Source organism: Triticum dicoccoides, chromosome 4A (assembly GCF_002162155.2).
Source record: "Triticum dicoccoides isolate Atlit2015 ecotype Zavitan chromosome 4A, WEW_v2.0, whole genome shotgun sequence".
NCBI lineage: Eukaryota > Viridiplantae > Streptophyta > Magnoliopsida > Poales > Poaceae > Triticum > Triticum dicoccoides.
In genome coordinates this window covers 708327581-708347997 of record NC_041386.1, presented here as the reverse complement: position 1 = coordinate 708347997, position 20417 = coordinate 708327581, and the positions used below count along the sequence as shown (strand labels likewise).

General features: G+C 47.2%; 2 protein-coding genes and 1 pseudogene across 2 annotated transcripts; 2 read left to right on the top strand and 1 right to left on the bottom strand.

The window, feature by feature from the left end:
• Positions 1 to 8164: 8164 nt before the first annotated feature.
• Positions 8165 to 8534, top strand: LOC119289812 (annotated as a pseudogene).
• Positions 8535 to 9724: 1190 nt separating this feature from the next.
• Positions 9725 to 10009, top strand: LOC119289811. The gene has a single exon (XM_037569024.1). It carries the CDS (start codon positions 9725 to 9727, stop codon positions 10007 to 10009), a length of 285 nt encoding a protein of 94 aa, XP_037424921.1.
• Positions 10010 to 15068: 5059 nt separating this feature from the next.
• LOC119288061 (protein NRT1/ PTR FAMILY 2.3-like) lies at positions 15069 to 18999 on the bottom strand. Its single transcript, XM_037567680.1, has 4 exons — positions 18869 to 18999; positions 18576 to 18793; positions 16180 to 16727; positions 15069 to 16083 (listed from the first exon to the last, which is right to left on the bottom strand). Exons 1-4 carry the CDS (start codon positions 18966 to 18968, stop codon positions 15294 to 15296), a joined length of 1656 nt encoding a protein of 551 aa, XP_037423577.1. The 5' UTR covers positions 18969 to 18999; the 3' UTR covers positions 15069 to 15293.
• Between the last annotated feature and the right edge of the window lie 1418 nt (positions 19000 to 20417).

The following is a 20417-nucleotide window of genomic DNA, read 5'->3' as shown; positions in this document are numbered from 1 at the left end:
CGACCCCTCGACGACCCTCGACACTCGACACCTCGACGACCAAAGATCCCTCGATGACCCTCGACCCCTCGGCGACCCTCGACCGATAATATATATATTTGTGTGTGTGTGTGTGTGTGTGTGTGTGTGTGTGTGCGCGTGAATGGTCGTGCGAAAAATTCGATGATACATATATTATCGGTTATATGAGAAATTCTATTTATATATATGCAAAACATGCACAATATGCAGTAGCGTAAAATATGTTTGAAATGAAAAAGAATTAAATGGAAAGCAAAAAATTAAAAGGAAAACTAAATCATAAAACCAAAACCCCTAAACCTTTTAGTCCCGGTTGGTGTTACCAACCGGGGCTAAAGGTCTCCCAGCCCCCAGCGCAGGCTCGTGCCACGTGATGGGCGTTTAGTGTCGGTTCGGGTTGAACCGGGACCAAAGGGGGTGGGGACTAAAGGTCCCCCCCTTTAGTCCCGGTTCAACACGAACCGACACTAAAGGTCCTTACAAATCGGAACTATAGCCCATTTCTGCACTAGTGAACACAAAACCCAATGACCTCCTCTATTTTTCCGGACCATAGATATGCTTCCTTCTGGCCTAGCACGGTTACGAACATATTTATTTAAGACTCCCATCAACCTCTCAAAGGGGAACATATTGTGTAGAAATACATGACCCAGAATGGCTATCTCATCGACTAGATGAACTAGGACATGTGTCATGATGTTGAAGAAGGATGGTGAGAACACCAACTCGAAACTGACAAGACATTGCACAAAATCATTCTTTAACGTTGGTAGGATTTCTGGATCAATTACCTTCTAAGAGATTGCATTGAGGATTGCACATAGATTCACAATGGCTAATCAAACGTTTTTCGGCAGAAGCACTCTCAATGCAACCAGATGCATTTGCGTCATAATCACGTGGCAGTCATGAGACTTTAGCTTCTGGAAATTTTTCTCTGGGATATTTATTATTCTCTTTGTATTGGATGAGAAGCCATATGGGACCTTGATACTGAGCAGACATTCAAAGAAGATTTCCTTCTCTTATTTGGTAAGAGCGTAGCTGGCAGGACCTTGATACCTCTTTGGATGCATGCCTTTTTTTCCGTGCACATGTTGCTGGTCCTCCCGTGCCTCCGGTGTATCTTTTGTCTTCCCATACACGCCCAAGAAGCCTAGCAGGTTCACGCAAAGATTCTTCGTCATGTGCATCACGTCGATTGCAGAGCGAACCTCTAAGTCTTTCCAATAGGGTAGGTCCCAAAATATAGATTTCTTCTTCCACATGGGTGTGGGTCCGTCAGTGTCATTCAAAACAGATTGTCCATCAGGATCCTTTCCAAAGATAAAAAGTAATTCCTTGACCATACACTACTAGGAAAAAGCGTAGTAGTAGCACGAGTTAAACATCTAGTAGTAGCACGGGTGCCCGCGCTACTACTACAGCGCTAAAGCAAACTTGTAGTAGTAGCGCGGGTGCACCCGCGCTACTACTACGCCTGTTAGTAGTAGCGTGGGTGCTACCCACGCTACTACTATTAATTTCAAAAACAAAAAAAATTCTCGATCCCATGCGTGCTGCCAATGGCAGCAATGGTTCGATCTAGCGCCAGTAGGGGTCGGCGGAGGTGCGGAAGGGCGGGGGTAGACCAAATCCAGCAACGGCTGCTGCAGATGGCTCGGATCCATGGTCGAGCAAGGCGGTGGCGTGGGGCTCCTCTTCGTAGCCAAGGCAGTGAGCTCCTGGTCGTCCATGGCGACGACCTGCATGGGCAAGGATATGGGAGGGTGAGTCAATCCAGAGGGACAGAGAGAGAAAAAAAAATGAGGGAGAGAGGAAGAAGATGGAGGTAGCAGCGGGGATGATCGCCGGTGGTGAGGTGCTCCGTCGTGGTGGCATAGAGGAGAGGGGGAAGACGAGCGAGCTCCTGGATGCCAGCGACGCAGGGAGGTGAACTCGTTGGGCGCCATGGAGGAGGAGGTGTGCTTGGACAGGAGCACCATAGGAGAGCCTATGGAGGGAGGGGGGAGAGTGAGGGAGAGAGGAGGGATTCAACCGAGGATATGGGATCTTCACCTACCTCGTACTTAGTAGTACCGAGGGTTAAAAACCCGCGCTACTACTATCAACTTAGTAGTAGCGCGGATTTATACCCCTCGCTACTACTATGGCATGTCTCGGGGGGCACGGTAGAGACCACTTAGTAGTAGCGAGAGTTAAAAACCCGCGCTACTACTATCAACTTAGCAGTAGCGAGGGGTAAAAACCCGCGCTACTAGTAGGTAGCAGTAGCGAGGGGTATAAACCCACGCTACTAGTAAGCGCCTGCCTATAAGCTTTTCTCTTGTAGTGATATCAAGTATGTGATCATCAGTACGGAGGGCAGGCTTCTTCTGGTGATCTGCCTAGACTTTGAAATGCTTGCCTTTCTATCGACATTGATGGTTGGTCGGAAGAAATCGACAATGTCCCAGGTACACATTGTTCCTGCAATTGTCCAAATATATACTTTCGGTATCATCTAAACCGTGCGTGCATGCATGGTATCCCTTGTTTGTCTGTCCTAAAAGGTTACTGGGAGCAGGCCAATCATACAAACAACAACACATGTAGGTCAAATTCCTCCTGTTTGTGCTCACCCCCCACACATACACCTTTTCCATCCCACAGCTATAAAAGTTCTTCAACTAATGGCCTTAGGTACACATCAATGTCGTTGTCGGGCTGCTTAGGGCCTTGGATGAGCACTGGCATCATAATGAACTTCCGCTTCATGCACAACCAAGGAGGAGGGTTATAGATACATAGAGTCATGGGTCGTGTGCTATGATTGTTGCACTGCACCCCAAAAGGATTAATGCCATCTGCACTTAAACCAAACCATACTTTCCTTGCGCCACCTGCAAAGTCCCCCACCTTCTCTGGATTTTTATCCTATGCGACCCGTCGTGGGTGCTCTCAACTTCCCACCTTTCTTATGATCTTCTCTGTGCCATGGCATCAACTTGGCATGCTATTTGTTTCTAAACAGACGTTTCAACCATGGTATTATAGGAGCATACCACATCACCTTGGTAGGAACCCTCTTCCCGCAGCGCTCGCCCTCAACATCACTAGGGTCATCTCGTCTGATTTTATAACGCAATGCACCGCATACCGGGCATGCGTTCAAATCCTCGTACTCAACACGGTAGAGGATACCGTCATTAGGACATGCATGTAGCTTCTGCACCTCCAACCCTAGAGGGCATATAACCATCTTTGCTTCGTACGTACTGTTGGGCAATTCGTTATCCTTTGGAAGCTTCTTCTTCATTATTTTCAGTAGCTTCCCAAATCCGTTGTCAGATACACCATTGTCTGCCTTCCATTATAGCAGTTCCAGTGTGGCACCGAGCTTTGTGTTGTCATCTTCATAATTTGGGTAAAACCCTTTTTTGTTATCCTCTAACATGTGATCGAACTTCAACTTCTCCCGTTCACTTTGGCATTGTCTCTTTGCATCAACAATGACCCGGCGAAGATCATCATCGTGCACATCGTCTAGTTCCTCTTGATCTTCAGCTTCCCCCATTGTTGCATTCAGGGGGATAGTTGTCATCATCCTCTTCTTCTTTGTTGTCTTCCATCATAACCCCTCTTTCTCCGTTCTTGGTCCAAACATTATAGTGTGGCATGAAACCCTTCTCAAGCAGCTGCAAGTGAAGGGTTTTCAAGTTAGAGTAATACTTCATTGTAGCGACCCGACCCAAATGGATCAAAGTCTCTGTGCTTATGTGTCATCCCTGGATCGGTATGCTGACACACACAGTACTCGAGGAATTATAACAGAGTTCAATCACACACTTTATTACATTGAGATCCTCAAAAGAGTATTTATTACAATAATATGGCCAAAGGCCATCTAAAATAAAATAAGTGCGGAAGCATCGAAGGTAAATGAGTCCATCCAACTCCACAACAAACTGAGTGCAGAACAACGACCTATCGCACCTTTAATCCTCACCGGAGAAGTCTACAACATGAGACGTTGCAGCCGTGTAGGTTAGCACATGGAATATGCTGGCGATTTCACACCTTAGAATAATAATAAAAAACTATCTCTATATGCAAATTTAGCTGGTGGAGGCTCTAAGTTTAATTTTTGCATAAAGCCAATTTTACCCTACAACAGAGGAATAAAATTTTATTTACTACTAAATTAAAATGCCATTGTTGAGAAGGTTCCTCCAACTCAATCCCAAAATTCCCAAGTTATTAGTAACCCAATAATTTGATTAAAAAGAGTGATGAAATCAACCAATAATTCACTTCTAGATACTCAAGTTGTCCATAACCGGGGACACGGCTAATCATGATTAGTTTGTACACTTTGCAGAGGTTTGCGCACTTTTCCCCACAAGACTCGACCACCTCCATGATCGGAAGATCGAAACATAGCCTTTCAGAAGCGTTTGCCCTTAACCCTGGGTAGACCGGTACACCTAATTTCCCCTACATCAGGTAGTCTACCACGGAAAGAGGTCACACAACTTACTCAATTATGCCAGAGCCCATAATGGCTTGTGGCTGCACACGGAAGTTTCTAGGCAAGAAATATCTTATGATCCCTTTGAGCCTGGGTGGCGGACCTAGGGTAATCACACGGGTACTCCGGGATTTCCCTTGGGCAAGCACTGGTTACTCCAGGTGCCCCAAACAATCCACCCAGATGTGTATTAAAGTTGCCACCTTATGCTGTCCCAAAAATTATTATCTCTCACAACTTGCATGGATCACTCATACCAATCCCCGTCTACGAGCATGGCTAAGCAATATATGACATAAGGAAAATTACCGGGGTGATCAAAGGTCATAGGTTCCTACCACATGAACTACATAGCATATCCACATTTTCCCAATCCTATCGGTGCAATCTTTGAGGGTTAAACTAATGCATAGTAAAAATTGGGTATTAAAAAAAATTATGATCAAAGTGTGAACTTGCCTTGCTGACGTTCGTTGAACTGTAAAGATTCGTAGTAGCAAGCTTCGTACTCCGGATGATCTAGCGTAAGCAAGCAATAACATACATAAGCATACAAGCAAAGATCCAAAAAGAAAAGAAATGAAATACTTCGAAAAACTCCAAAACATCCAAATAAAGTTTCTGTACAGAACGTAATTTTTATAATAGCCAAAATATGTGTGTTTGGGTTTAACAGAAAGTACATATTACGAGCTTCGACTCGCAAAAAGAATCACCTAAAACGGAGTTACGAAACTCGAGATACGGCCTAACGAAGTTTGAATTCAGATCTGTTTGAATTCAAATTTTAAAATTTTCAAAAATATTTTTCGTTTGGTTCTCTGGATAGAGGAGATATACAAAAAATAAGATTTGGTAAAGAATCTGAATTTGAAAAAGTTCCTGAAAAAGAAAAACAATTCGGCCAGAGACAAGTGGCGCTCTGTGATTGGCTGGCTGGGTGCTCACCGGACTTGTCGCCGGAGACGAGGAAGAAGGCGGCTCCGGTATGCTTCGGCGAAGGATGCGTGCAGGACGGTGTAGAGTACGATGAGGTGAACCACTTGAACAACTTGTGGTTGTAGATTGCTTCCTGTACACACGGTGAAAGGTCGCTGGAATTCGCGAACTCCGGCGAGCAATTGGAGAGGTTAGAGAGAGGGAAAAACTCCAGAAGAAGAGGGCTTCGGACGAGGGGTGAGAGGGGCTCCCAGGGGTGCTTTATATAAGGCTTGGGGAGGTCAGAATCTGAGAAGTTTATCGTGTTTAATGGTGGCTGTTTCTCTGCCTCGTAATGCCCATTACAGGCGACTCCAAGGCGCACTAGGAAGGGGAAGGGGTAGAGGGAGGCGAGGGGAACCGATTCAGGAAGTCAGTTGAGCGAGGGAGATGAAGGAAGAGGGTGGGGCGCTGGGTGGAAGAACACGTGATGCTGAGTGCGTGCATGCTGTAACGTACGCGAGGTTGAAGACGACCTCTTGTCGTGAAGAAGGCCGGGCCTTCCTTGGGCCTTGGCTGCCCACATTTTTTTAAACGTTTTTTTTACAGAAGCAAAGAAAACCCCAAAAATACAAATAAAAGTTAGCCTAAAAATTCCAGAAAATTCACATAGTTATATGGTCTTATATATATGACCTAGTGAACTTTTATCTGGCCTAAAAATGCAAGTTTTCAAAAATAAACTTTTTGATGTGCTAATAAAATAAATTGCAAATAAAACTCAACAAATATATTTTGGTTCCAAATTCAATTTCCAATATTTTCTTTGTGTTTTTGAAGATGTCATTTTATCTTCTCTCTTTATTTTATTTTTGATATAATGGAAATGAATTTTTTTTGGTGAAACTAAATTTGATCCAAACTCCCAACTTCGAAAAAATTCAAAATTGGTTTTTAGAGAAACTTCCAACTCTCTCTTTTGGTCCTTGAGTTGCTCAAAGTTCCTTGGATCAAAATTCAAATAAAACAAATGGGGCAAAATGCATAAATCATGGATGCATATGAATGATCTATTATAAATATCCAAATAGAAAATTGGGATGTTACAAACATGTTCTCACAGACAGTACATGAACAATACATAAAACTATTCAACTTGTTTGCCTCAACCACTCTGAGAAGATTATGCATGCCATCAATGTACTCGGAGGTACGTCGGTCACCGTACGTCCATTGCTGGTTCATCTGTGTGCATTTATAATTAAGTGTATCAAAATTAATAACAAAACATCATGAATAGAGAAGTGACGAAATTAATACAAGTTCATCATCACATTAAAACCAAGTACATTAGTGATCAAATGCTATTACTGAAAAAATAAATAATAAAGTTCATACATAGTTCTCATAGAACAACATATGGCTCTCTAGAGCATCTAATTAAAACATACATTGAAACTAGCATGCAACTATGTCAAACATTTAAATGCAACAAAAAATGCGATCATAATCGCAACTAGGGTAACAATTGATCCAACAACATAATGATAACAAGCCTCAGTATCAATGGCATATTTTCTAATCTTTCTGTTCTTCAAGCGCATTGCATCCATCTTGATCTGGTGATCATCGACGACATCGGCAACATGCAACTCCAATTCCATCTTCTCCTCCTTAAGTCTTTTCATTTTTTTCTTCAAGTAATTTTTTTCTTTCTCAACTAAATTTAACATCTCGAGAAGAGGGTCGGTTGGAATTTCCGGTTCACATACCTCCTAGATAAAATTATCTATGTCACGTTGGTCTGCATAATTTTCATAAACACTAAATGAAACAAATAATTATAAAAGATAATATACCACATCCGAATCATAGACAGGACGAGGGTCGACGGGGGCGGATACCAAAACCATGGCACTATATAATAACAAACAATAATAAAAGTAATAAAAGTATACAAGTATCTATCTAAATCATACAAGTAAGACTTTTTTCTTTTAGAAAGAAGATAAGGACAAGAGGCTCACCACGGTGGCGCCGGCGACGAGATCAGCACGGGCGATCGACGGCTGTGAGGATGGGGACGGGCGGGACGGACCGCCAAACCTAGACAAATCTTGGGAAAAATGGAGCTGGGAGGTCGAGCTTGAAGAGGAGAAAACTTAAGTGTGGCTCGGGCATTTCATCGAACACCTTATGTGCATAAGAGATTAGAACAGAGAGCAGCACACCTCCCACACAAAGGCCGGCCAAAAAACAGAGGAGTGAGCGGGCAGGGGCGATCACATATATATGCACATTTTTAGTCCTTGTTGGTGGCTAGAACCGGGACAGAAGACTGATCTTTAGTCCCGGTTCGTGGCTGGAACCGGGACTAAAGGGTTCAGATGAACCGGGACTTGTGCCTGCCGAGGCCCGACGGGCGCCCTGGCCTCGCGAACCGGGACCAATGCATCCATTGGTCCCGGTTCGTAACAGCACTGAGATTAATGCTCTTATCTGGCCTAGACCAAAGCGCTGTTTTCTACTAATGTGCGCACCGGCTCACCCACTTAGACCACCACTTCACCTTTATAGAAACTCACGCTGATCGGCAAGAAAACAGAGAAGAAGAAGAAGAAGAAGCTCAAGCTAACTAGACAACAGGAACTCTGGCAAAAAAACTAGACAACGGGAAGAGTACCCAACAAAACCACAGGGATCAGCAGCGAGATGCAGCAAGCGAAGGTGAAGGTGAAGGACGGCGCAAGCGCGCTGAGGGCCAAGGCGAAGATCGTGTGGGCCAAACTGGTGGAGAACACGGAGGCTGCGACGTCGAGGTCGCACAATGAGCGGCAGCTGGCGCACGAGCGTGACAAGGCCAAGGTCAGCCACTAAGGCGCAGCTGCACCAAGAGAAGGTCGCGCACCGTGAGGCCTCATGGAGCACCGCCTCCACAACAACGCCGGCGTCAGCGGCCACAACCACAAGCACGGCGCGGGTGGCGTGCCCTGATATATACACAGGGCACGGCCGCCTAGCTAGCCGGCCACCGTGTGATTTCCTCTATTCTTTTAGCTGAGGTACTGCTACGTACGCGTGTCGTGTTTATTTGGTAAAATTATTATCTTGGTGTGCCATGTTATTTTGTTGACGTTATCAGCGTTTCTATGACTGGCTAATTGAGAAAAACGATTTTTATGTCTTTATTTTGTTTATATTTGTTCATTATTCACTTCATCTCATGTCCATGTTGTTGTTCCCATACAAAAAATAAACTAGTTCCTCATGGAAGCTATGGACCTAGCCAGCAAGCAAACAACATATCCCATGTAAAGCAAAATTATAATTCGGCAATGGAACCAGGTAATAAGGTTCATCTTGAACCCTAGAATCTAATATGGTGGTGTTGTGGTGATGACACTATTGGAAGTCCAACTTCCAAAGTTTCAACAGAACTCTCGCTTTTTGGATTATAAGGCTATTACTATCTTCTGGTGAGTCAATGTCGAAGGACGCCATGCCAATGGTTCCTTCGGGTCGCCCTTTCCATTCTTCACCAAAGCCCCTACTATGTCTGATGACTCCTGTTCGTACTCCTCAACCGCATTCACACTTACTATAGGATCCTCCCCCATGGAGGGATCCATTGTTCCTGAGCTGCGAACGGTGTCGAGGATGGAGGTGGTGGATCTTAAGAAGAAGTAACTAAGGGAACGGCAAAGCGATATGCTAGACGAAAGCACCGAGAGCGCAGTAAATCTTGGATGTAGGCGAGGCGCGCCGAGAGAACTCACAATTCTCTCTCGCTGTTAAGTGAGCACCACTAGGCAAGGGAAGCATGAGAAAGGAGATGAGAACGGCATGAGTCTAGGTACTCTGGTCCTCTCTCCCCATGTCTGTCTTATAGGCATGGGGGAGGCCAAAACATCACTTTGTTGGGAGAACTCACGATTCTCTCTCGCTGATAAGTGGGCACCACTAGGCAAGGGAAGCACAATAAAGGAGGCGAGAGCGACATGGGTTTGGGACTAATGCATCCATTGGTCCCGGTTCGTAACAGAACCGGGATTAATGCTCTTATCTGGCCTGGACCAAAGCCCTGTTTTCTACTAATTTGCGCACCAGCTCACCCACCTGGACCACCACTTCACCTGTATAGAAACGCTGATCGACAAGAAAACAGAAAAGAAGAAGAAGAAGAAGCTCAAGCTAACTAGACAACAGGAACTCCCCGAAAAAAACTAGACAACGGGAAGAGTACCCAAGAAAACCACAAGGATCAGCCGAGAGATGCAGCAAGCGAAGGTGAAGGTGAAGGACGGCGCAAGCGCGCTGAGGGCCAAGGCGAAGATCGTGTGGGCCAAACTAGCAAAGAACACAGAGGCTGCGACGTCGAGGTCGCACAATGAGAGGCAGCTAGCGCACGAGAGTGGCAAGGCCAAGGTCGGTACCGCTGAGGCGCAGCTGCACCAAGAGAAGGTCGCGCACCGTGAGGCCGCCATGGAGCACCGCCTCCACAAGAACGCAGGCGTCGGCGGCCACAACCACAAGCACGGCGCCGGTGGCGTGCACTGATATATACACAGGGCACGGCGCGCCTAGCTGGCCGGCCACCGTGTGATTTCCTCTATTCTTTTAGCTGATATACTGCTACATACGCGTGTCGTGTTTATTTGGTAAAGTTATTATCTTGGTGTGCCATGTTATTTTGTTGACGTTGTCGGCGTTTCTATGACTGGCTGATTGAGAAAAACGATATTTATGTCTTTATTTTGTTCATATTTGTTCATTATTCACTTCATCTCATGTCCATGTTGTTGCTCCCATACAAAAAATAAACTAGTTCCTCAAGGAAGCTATGGACCTAGCCAGCAAGCAAACAACATATCCCATGTAAAGCAAAATTATAATTCGGCAATGGAACCGGGTAATAAGGTTCATCTTGAACCCTAGAATCTAATATGGTGGTGTTGTGGTGATGACACTACTGGAAGTCCAACTTCCAAAGTTCCAACAGAACTCTCGCTTTTTGGATTATAAGGCTATTACTATCTTTTGGTGAGTCAATGTCGAAGGACGCCATGCCGATGGTTCCTTCGGGTCACCCGTTCCATTCTTCGCCAAAGCCCATACTATGTCTGATGACTCTTGTTCGTACTCCTCAACCGCATTCGCACTTACTATAGGATCCTCCCCCATGGATGGATCCATTGTTCCTGAGGTGCGAACAGCGTCGAGGATGGAGGTGGTGGATCTTAAGAAGAAGTAACTAAGAACGGCATAGCGATATGCTAGACGAAAGCACCGAGAGCGCAGTAAATCTTGGATGTAGGCGAGGCGCGCCGAGAGAACTCACAATTTTCTCTTGCTGTTAAGTGAGCACCACTAGGAAAGGGAATCATGAGAAAGGAGATGAGAGCGACATGAGTCTTGGTACTCTGGTCCTCTCTCCCCATGTCTGTCTTATAGGCATGGGGGATGCCAAAACATCACTTTGTTTGGAGAACTCACGATTCTCTCTCGCTGATAAGTGGGCACCACTAGGCAAGGGAAGCACAATAAAGGAGACGAGAGTGACATGGGTCTGGGTACCCTGGCCCTCTCTCCCCATGTATGTCTTATAGGCACGGGGGAGGCCGAAACATCACTTGTTTGAGATGCTATTTGTTAGTCAGGACGGACCGATCAAGACTGTGACATGGCAAACAACGTCAGTGGTGCCTCGGTTCTTGAGCACTCTACTAGCGTCATGAGGTGCACCATTCCCCTTCAACAATTCGTCTATTGGTGGAGTGGATCATGGGAATCTGACTGGATGCTGGCCCCATGATTCAACTAATGAAATTCCTTCTCGAGTAGCTTCCTACCGAGCGTAAAGAGACTTAGCGATTCCTGCATAACGTTCTCAGGAGGGTTGAGTGAAACTCGGGGGTTAGTGAACATGGACACACCAACTGAATCAGCTTCTCGAGCCCAGCTATAGATCAAGGAAGGTATCAACTTGCAAGCACGAAAGTGGCAGTACAGCTGCGCTTGACATGGTTCGACGGGACCAAAGGCCCCGAACCCAACGATGCACAATCCTGAGCCATGTAACCCTAGCTTGACCAAGTATATAAGGCAAGCTAGGGACCTTTTCGATATATACTACCGGCCTCAAAACATGAGAATCAACATGCGGAAATGCAGGCTGCACTAAACTTTGGATAGCGTCTGCTTTGTTCAGAATCCGATCCTCGCGTACGCACGGAAGGTCCCTCGCGCCACCCGCTAGGGCGACAGGGCGAGCGCCGCTAGGCTTCCCCGCGTCCCCTCCATTCCTCGCCGCTGCCAGAGGCTGGCGCCGGGCAGGCCTTGGACGCAGCCAAAGAAGGTGGCAGTGGGGAGCTTCTTGCGCTCGGGCAGGCGGCTGGATCAGATCCGCTTGATCAGTTCGGCCATTGGGAGGAGCTTGCCTCTGCGTGGTCAGCCGGTGTGGCGATCTGGGGTGAGGCCATGGATTGGACATGGCTGTTCCGTCTGATCCTTCCGGCCGTTCGGGACACTGCCGGTTGGGCTCGCCCGAAGATGCCTGATCTGGATCGGGACGCCTTTTAGCCTTCGTCCCCTGCTAGGTGTGCTTCTCCGTATGGATCTGGGTCGAAATACTTGCCAATACTCAATGCGTACGGAGCTGGAGGTGAGGATTCAGATCGGGAGAAATCCCTAGTCGACCTTTCGGCCGCGGTAGCGGCGACGCCTGAGGGCGCCGCTTTCTTTTCCATGGAGACACTCGTCAGATCTACTTGTACTTCCACCATGTCATTTGTCTCCCAGGTGAAAGCCCTAACTTTGGTGGGTGGCAACGGCGCCTTCGGCATCGTTCCCTTCTTGAAGGTGCTGCCTTGGGAGCTGCCTGACTATGGACGCCGTTGGGTGGGCATTGGCGGCGATCTGGATTAGGAGGTGGACCGGTGTTCATCATACGCGTCGACGCCGATGGATCTCGGCAGCGTGGCGCAGTGGAGTCCCGGCGTCCGATGCGGGTTGATGGATTCGCGCAAGAGGAAGGCGTTGTTTGGCGTCACGTATAGAGAGGACTCAACACGCTAGCTATCTAGTAAGCAAATGAAGGAAACCATTAATTACAGAAGATCGTCATGAACATATACAGAGAGAAGTGATCGACCTCTCCTTCTACGAGAGATTGGTCGAACAATAAGTTTTCGTATATCCACTAATAGAAAATAGGGCATACGTTCGGACCAGATAAGCCCATTAGTCTCGGTTCGGTCACGAGTCGGGACCCATGGGCCCATTGGTCCCGGTTCATGGGGCCAGGGGGCCTGCCGGGCTTCGTGGGGTATTGGTCCCGGTTCATCTGGACCCTTTGGTCCTGATTGGTGGGACGAACCGGGACCAATGGGCCTCGCTCCTGGCCCACCACCATTGATACCGGTTGGTGGCTTGAATCGGGACCAAAGGGTGGCCTTTAGTCCCGGTTCATGCCACGAACCGGGACCAATGAGGTGCCTATATATACCCCTCGCCGGCGAGCAGAGCACTCCACTGCTCTGTTTTTCTTGCCTGCCATTGGAGAGCTTTGTGGTGCTCTAGCTCACCTCCTATGAACACTAGGTGTTCGAAGAAATGCCCGAGCCACACTACTTAAGCTTCCTCCTACCCATGTATGTCTGGGTACCCTGGCCCTCTCTCCCCATGTAGGTCTTATAGGCACGGGGGAGGCCGAAACATCACTTGTTTGAGATGCTATTTGTTAGTCAGGACGGACCGATCAAGACTGTGACATGGCAAACAACGTCAGTGGTGCCTCGGTTCTTGAGCACTCTACTAGCGTCATGAGGTGCACCATTCCCCTTCAACAATTCGTCTATTGGTGGAGTGGATCATGGGAATCTGACTGGATGCTGGCCCCATGATTCAACTAATGAAATTCCTTCTCGAGTAGCTTCCTACCGAGCGTAAAGAGACTTAGCGATTCCTGCATAACGTTCTCAGGAGGGTTGAGTGACACTCGGGGGTTAGTGAACATGGACACACCAACTGAATCAGCTTCTCGAGCCCAGCTATAGATCAAGGAAGGTATCAACTTGCAAGCACGAAAGTGGCAGTACAGCTGCGCTTGACATGGTTCGACGGGACCAAAGGCGCCGAACCCAACGATGCACAATCCTGAGCCATGTAACCCTAGCTTGACCAAGTATATAAGGCAAGCTAGGGACCTTTTCGATATATACTACCGGCCTCAAAACATGAGAATCAACATGCGGAAATGCAGGCTGCACTAAACTTTGGATAGCGTCTGCTTTGTTCAGAATCCGATCCTCGCGTACGCACGGAAGGTCCCTCGCGCCACCCGCTAGGGTGACAGGGCGAGCGCCGCTAGGCTTCCCCGCGTCCCCTCCATTCCTCGCCGCTGCCAGAGGCTGGCGCCGGGCAGGCCTTGGACGCAGCCAAAGAAGGTGGCAGTGGGGAGCTTCTTGCGCTCGGGCAGGCGGCTGGATCAGATCCGCTTGATCAGTTCAGCCATTGGGAGGAGCTTGCCTCTGCGTGGTCAGCCGGTGTGGCGATCTGGGGTGAGGCCATGGATTGGACATGGCTGTTCCGTCTGATCCTTCCGGCCGTTCGGGACACTGCCGGTTGGGCTCGCCCGAAGATGCCTGATCTGGATCGGGACGCCTTTTAGCCTTCGTCCCCTGCTAGGTGTGCTTCTCCGTATGGATCTGGGTCGAAATACTTGCCAATACTCAATGCGTACGGAGCTGGAGGTGAGGATTCAGATCGGGAGAAATCCCTAGTCGACCTTTTGGCCGCGGTAGCGGCGACGCCTGAGGGCGCCGCTTTCTTCTCCATGGAGACACTCGTCAGATCTACTTGTACTTCCACCATGTCATTTGTCTCCCAGGTGAAAGCCCTAACTTTGGTGGGTGGCGACGGCGCCTTCGGCATCGTTCCCTTCTTGAAGGTGCTGCCTTGGGAGCTGCCTGACTATGGACGCCGTTGGGTGGGCATTGGCGGCGATCTGGATTAGAAGGTGGACCGGTGTTCATCATACGCGTCGACGCCGATGGATCTCGGCAGCGTGGCGCAGTGGAGTCCCGGCGTCCGATGCGGGTTGATGGATTCGCGCAAGAGGAAGGCGTTGTTTGGCGTCACGGTGGCATCGACGGCAGGCCTGACAAAGTCAACGCGTCAGCGTCTGCTCTGAAGATGGATCGATGGAAGATGGCGGCCGCCGCCTCAGAGAGTGTGCCGGACCGGTTTGCGCCCTACACCCGGCAAGTGGCTTGGTTGGGGCCTCCGGCTTTAGATGTTAGGCTTTGGTGCAAAATCTGTTTGGTATTCGGCTCGGACTATCGGCACCCCTTCATCAAATTGACAGGAGTAGTGACAGATGTTGCCGAGATGGTGGTTTCAGACTTACTCATGTATTACTTTGTAAGGTCTTTGTGAATAATTAATAAAGTGGTTGCATGCGTCGCCCAGATGCAGAGGCCAGGGGTCAATCCTCCTTTTCAAAATAATAATAATAATAATAATAATAATAATAATAATAATAATAATAATTTGTGAGGTAGCAGTGTGATTTTCTATGCATAAGTATCTGCAATGACTGCATTGCCTTTGATCGGTAGACCGATCTTTTTGGCTTTTGTAACAGCTGGGCACTTGGTAATAAAGTAAGGTCGTGCGCATCAATCAACACAAAGACCTTCCTTGCTACGATGTTCCATCCATTTTGTTCACTTTGCTGCGAAATAGGAAGGTGCAACTCAACTCTTCCCAGAAAACATAATACACGAAGAGGTAGCCCTTGTCAACCTCATGGACAAACAAACCACGCGCATGATGGTCTTGCCTACATCGACGCGCAGTTGTGGTACTTGTAACGCCTGTCGCAAGCGAGGAAGTAGGCAAAGTTGAATGTGCCCACCGCAGCAAGCGTCCAGTAGACGTTGTCCAGCCTCCCATGGTCTATGTTCTCCGGCAGCCACACGGTGACCCGCGTCACCACATCCATGAACATGGTGCTCGAGAAGAACCCCAGCGCGACAAGCATCGGCGCCATGGCCGTAGCCAGGCTCCGTAGCGTCTTGGGAAACTCCTGGTAGTAGAAGGCCATGTTGCCAGGAAAGTGTAGGGCCTCCCCGACCCCCGCGATTCCCATCGGGAACAGGAGCCACATCACGGACATGGGCACGCCAGGCTGTGCAAGCCTCCGGCGCTCCACCAGTGCGGCGGCGACCAGGGCCCCCACGTTCAACACGTGGCCGATGCCCACGCGCTGCAGCGGGGTCGGTGGCGTGCCGCCGGTGATCTTGCGCCAGAGAGGGAAGATGGCGCGGTCCAGGACCAGGGTGGCCAAGATGAACGAGATGCGACAGCTGACGCCGACCGACCCCGCCGGGATGCTGAAGTGTGGTCCGACGGAGCGGTCCATGGCAAGCGCCTGCAGGACGATCATGCCGATCATCACGCCGATCGACATGAACAACAGTATGCCGGAGGACCACAGCGGGAAGACGCTGACAACGGCCTTGAGGTCCTCCACTTGCTGCACCGTGCACAGCCGCCAGGCGCCAGCTGACGCATCCCCGGAAACGGATGATTTGTCGTTTGTAGTGATCATGGCGGCTCGATTCAGAAATCTGCAAGAACAAGGTCCAGCGGATGCATGATTCACAAATCCGGTGTCCTGTTTGGAAAACAGCTACAGAGGAAATGCCACCTACGTACTAGCTTACCTTAAGCTTTTACTTGGTGCCCCATCGCCGGATGGGTCCACAACAGCGCCGGCGCCCACATTGTACTGCACACTGCCTTGCGCACCGCCGACTTGGATGCTACCCTTGCGCACGGCGGCCACGATGACGCGAGCCAACTCTGTGTACGGGCTGGCCTTTGTCGCCGGCATCCGGTAGTAACACACGCCTAGAAGAAGCATGATTGTGCCGAATGCCGTCGTGGCGAGGCAAACACCAAATCCCACCGCCCATGACACACTGTCTTGGATGTAGACGATGGCTGTGTCGCCGAGCATGAAAGAGGCGTAGAGGAAGACCAAGTACCAGTTGAAGAAGCTGTCCTTGTCGCGCGTGCTGCTGAACTGGTCCGCGCCCATTGTCGCGATGTTGAAACGTGTCCCGCCAGCGCCAATGGCAAGAAGACAAATGGCAGCGTACAACATGAAGAGTTGCCCGGGGGATCCTTGCTGGCACTCAGCCGACGACAATGTGCAGTGTGGCGGCCTCAGGGATGGCAGCGCCGCGGTGAGTGTGAACAACACAAAAGCCTGTATAATTACATCGTGAAAAACAATATTAACAAAAAATACGATCATTCGCAATGGACCGTCAGGCTCAAGTGCCTGAGAAACAGTTTTTGTTGCGGTGCTTCAATTTTTTGTGTTGCATAAAAGGGAAGAGAATGCTGAAAACAACCAAGGGCTCATTCTGTTTACATGGTTTCCTAATCAAGGGAATAGGAAAATTAACAAGATCATATAGGAATCCTCCAAAATATTACAAATCGAATGATCCCTAGCGACTCAATCTATGGATTGTTACATTCATTTGTGGCGATAAGGGACTGCTGGTGTTGAAGCATATAAAAGTCATTGTGCAGTGATGTTTCCTTAATGGTATGATAAGATGTTGACAGTGGTAAATGATGATTTGTTGACATGTTGCGAACATATGAACAAAATGTTTGCATCATAAAAATGACAAGTGCAAAGAGTGAGTGGGTTCTCACGCGCCTAAGAATTTGCACATCGCTTTTGCACCAACAAAAAATGATATAATAATCACTATAAAGTTTCATGTCACCAGGGGATTTACATTCTCAAGCCTCTCTCATCTTCAAAATATTTATGTGTAAAGTTCATGGTAATAATTTATTGACATCTGGATATGAAATGATCAGTGTATGCATTTTGAGATAGTTGCACGAAAGAGAGTTTTCTTTGTTTTACGCGAGGAGCATGTGTCGCTATTTGTCATTATCTTCGGATAAACGTGAAGTTGTCATGCATGGACAATTCAAATGGTTATTTTGACAGATAGCGTGACATGTTGGACATGTTTTTCTTGACATTATATTACATGACATGACCATACGAATACTTCTGTTGCACATCGAACCGTGACTTTCTTTTTATTAGTAGAAAAAAATAAGAGTATACTTCCACGGCAGATTACTCCTTCCGTTTCATAATTCTTGTCTTGGTTTTAGTTCAAGAACTAAAACCTTAGTCTTTTTTAGAACACTAAAACCTTAGTCTTGATCTAAAACCACGACAAAAATTATGGAATTGGAGGGAGTACTTAAAATGGAAATAAATTATGCATAAGAAGGTTCAGAAAAGGAATATGGACACCCTATATGACTAAGTAGGCGATGTCCACAAACATATTTATCTCAACATAGAACTATGCCACCTCCAAGGGCCACCTAAAATGCAAGCATGCATGCAGAAAATCAAATGTTTTAATCTATTATGTTTATATTCAATATATATTTTATAATTATATAATAATCATATGTATTTTCATTTTTTGCTCTTACACTATTAATCCAAATATTCATGTTCATATTATTCCTGTCTTCTATATCTAAATAGCTAGCACCCACTAGACCATTCCCTCAAACCCAAGCATGTCACCATATCATACAACATGCATGGGAAAATGCATGATAATATTCACCCACTAACCCATTCCCTCAAACCCAAGCATGCATGATAATATTCATTTCACAATGCTATTTATTTTTATGAATACCACTATAAAATAATCAACACAATAAATAATATGTGTTTTATTTTTATCCTCATATTATTACTACAAATATTCAGTAATTTTTATAGTTACATATAATAATATGTATTGCTAGCTAGTTTTTGTTTATATATGCTTAATTCAAATATTCATATTTGTATAACCAAATTTCATTGAAATATATTGCAAGCAATTCCGGCGGTAACGCATGGTGTATCATTTAGTTTTAAAGATGTGTTTCGGACGCTACTTATAGTTCGGCTCTATGAAGGACTAGTGTGAAATGACGCTTGAAAAGTTGTTGTCATCTCTCAAAGTTGGTCAAAACGGAGTGCCACAAATTAATTCGGTAGAGGTCGGACCAGAACGTTGATGGCGGCGCCGGCGAGGATGACGGGGAAGCAGCCGAGGTAGGAGTCGGAGAGGACAGCGCCGGCGATGGGCACGAGGTTGAGGGAGCCGCGGACGACGTTGGCGATCTGCGCGGCTTTGACGCCGTCCACGTGGTACTCCTTGAGCAGGTACACCAGCATGTTGCTGGTCGTCCCGTTGACGGCCAGTCCCAGCCCAAGCATGGTGGCTGCATGCATGTGAGTGACCATGAAAACACGGAGAGAGAGAGAGACAGACAGACAGAGAGGCTGCATGCACGTACCAACTATGAAGGGAAGAGTTATCCACCCTCCTCGCTTTCCGCCTGCCTTGGTCTGGGCTTCTTGATCCTCGAGGTACTGAGGTCTCGGGGAGCTGTCCATCTCTGGCTAGCTGTTGATCCTCCTACTAGTTGGTCTGGTCTCTGGAGGGCTTGAGATGCACGGTATATATAGACATGGAAATGAGGCATGTTGCAGCTGTGCTGGGTACGTTGCGGCAAATAATGATAAACAAAAACACTACGACGCCTGATAGATTCCCAATCATACTACAAGGATATGGCCACGTCTGTCCGCATCGTGGTTTAAAGGACCGGGGCAATATTGACGCCCTGCTTTTTTGGCCTGAACTCTTTGACATTTGTCAGGGTCAGGATTGCGAGCACTCTGGCTGAATTCGCCGCAGGTGATTTTAACATCTCGTTTAGACTGGATGTAGTTGCACATGCTCGAGACTTACCTCTCAACACTCTTCCTGATGGTATAGTTTGGTCCCTTTCCAGCAATCGCAGATTAACTACAAAGACAGTGTATGAGTGGTTAGAAAAAGATATTGTTGGGTCCCATTGGAAAGCTTGTCTCCCCCTAAAAATCAAGATTTTTTGCTTGCAATTATTTCAGAATGCTATTTTGGCACATGATAATATGCGAAAAAGCAATTGGCCCGCCAATGCTTCATGTTCTTTTTGTGATAATGCTGAATCTGCCAATCGCTTAACTTGTTCTCTAGCTCGCTTTGTTTGTGTTATTTTTTGGAGAGCCTTTAGGGACTGATTGCTGCCCTACCAACTTAAGGCAAAATTCTGCTTGGTTACATCGATTCCTTCCTGGAAATTTGGTGGAAATTTTATATGGCGTGCATCGCTGGAATTTGCTGGGTGATTTGGTCCACCCGTAACAACGTAATATTATTTGAATGGCATATTGTTAGACATTTCCTGGAGGGAGGTTGTCCTCACTTCTTGCTCTTTTACTTTGTACTGGGCAGGTTTGCTGAAGGTGAATCATCATACTTCATTCCAGGCTGGGGTGGAAGCGGTTCTCATGACGGCGTCGTTCATTGCTGATTGTGCAGAGGGGCTGAGAAGGCTGATGATTCAAAACACGATGGATGGTTGAAGCCTTGTCATCCTTTGGACTACCGCGGATTATGTTTCCTTTGGTGTTGTTGCCTGATGCTTGGTGTTTCATACAATATTACTCCTTCCGTCCCAATATAAGTGTCTTGAGCCTAGTATAAATTTGTATTAGAACTAGTACAAAGTTGAGACACTTATTTTGAGACAGAGGGAGTATTAGGTTGCTGTTTTGGTGTAGTAAAACTCGCATCAGTGCTTACGTTTTTGTTCCGTGACGGTGTGCGCTTGCAATGGATTTCCTACTGGTGCTCCAGCAGGCTCCCCGGTGTTCCCTCTCCTTCCTTTCGTTGTTCTATATATTTCGCTGTGAATGATCTCTTCTCTTCCTACCTTCAAAAAAGGTATAAGATTCTGTCATTTGCTCATTTCTCGTCCAACCTGACATACATTTCCACCTTCTTTTTCTCTTTTC

What these genes read in the sequence shown, in the direction of transcription:
- LOC119288061 (XM_037567680.1), bottom strand. Translation starts at nt 18,968, where the DNA reads ATGGACAGCTCCCCGAGACCTCAGTACCTCGAGGATCAAGAAGCCCAG. An exon ending in AACTCTTCCCTTCATAGTTG is followed by an intron (nt 18,794 to 18,868) that starts GTACGTGCATGC and finishes ACATGCATGCAG; the next exon opens with CCACCATGCTTGGGCTGGGA. An exon ending in GCGCCGCCATCAACGTTCTG is followed by an intron (nt 16,728 to 18,575) that starts GTCCGACCTCTA and finishes GTAATTATACAG; the next exon opens with GCTTTTGTGTTGTTCACACT.
- LOC119289811 (XM_037569024.1), top strand. Translation starts at nt 9,725, where the DNA reads ATGCAGCAAGCGAAGGTGAAGGTGAAGGACGGCGCAAGCGCGCTGAGG.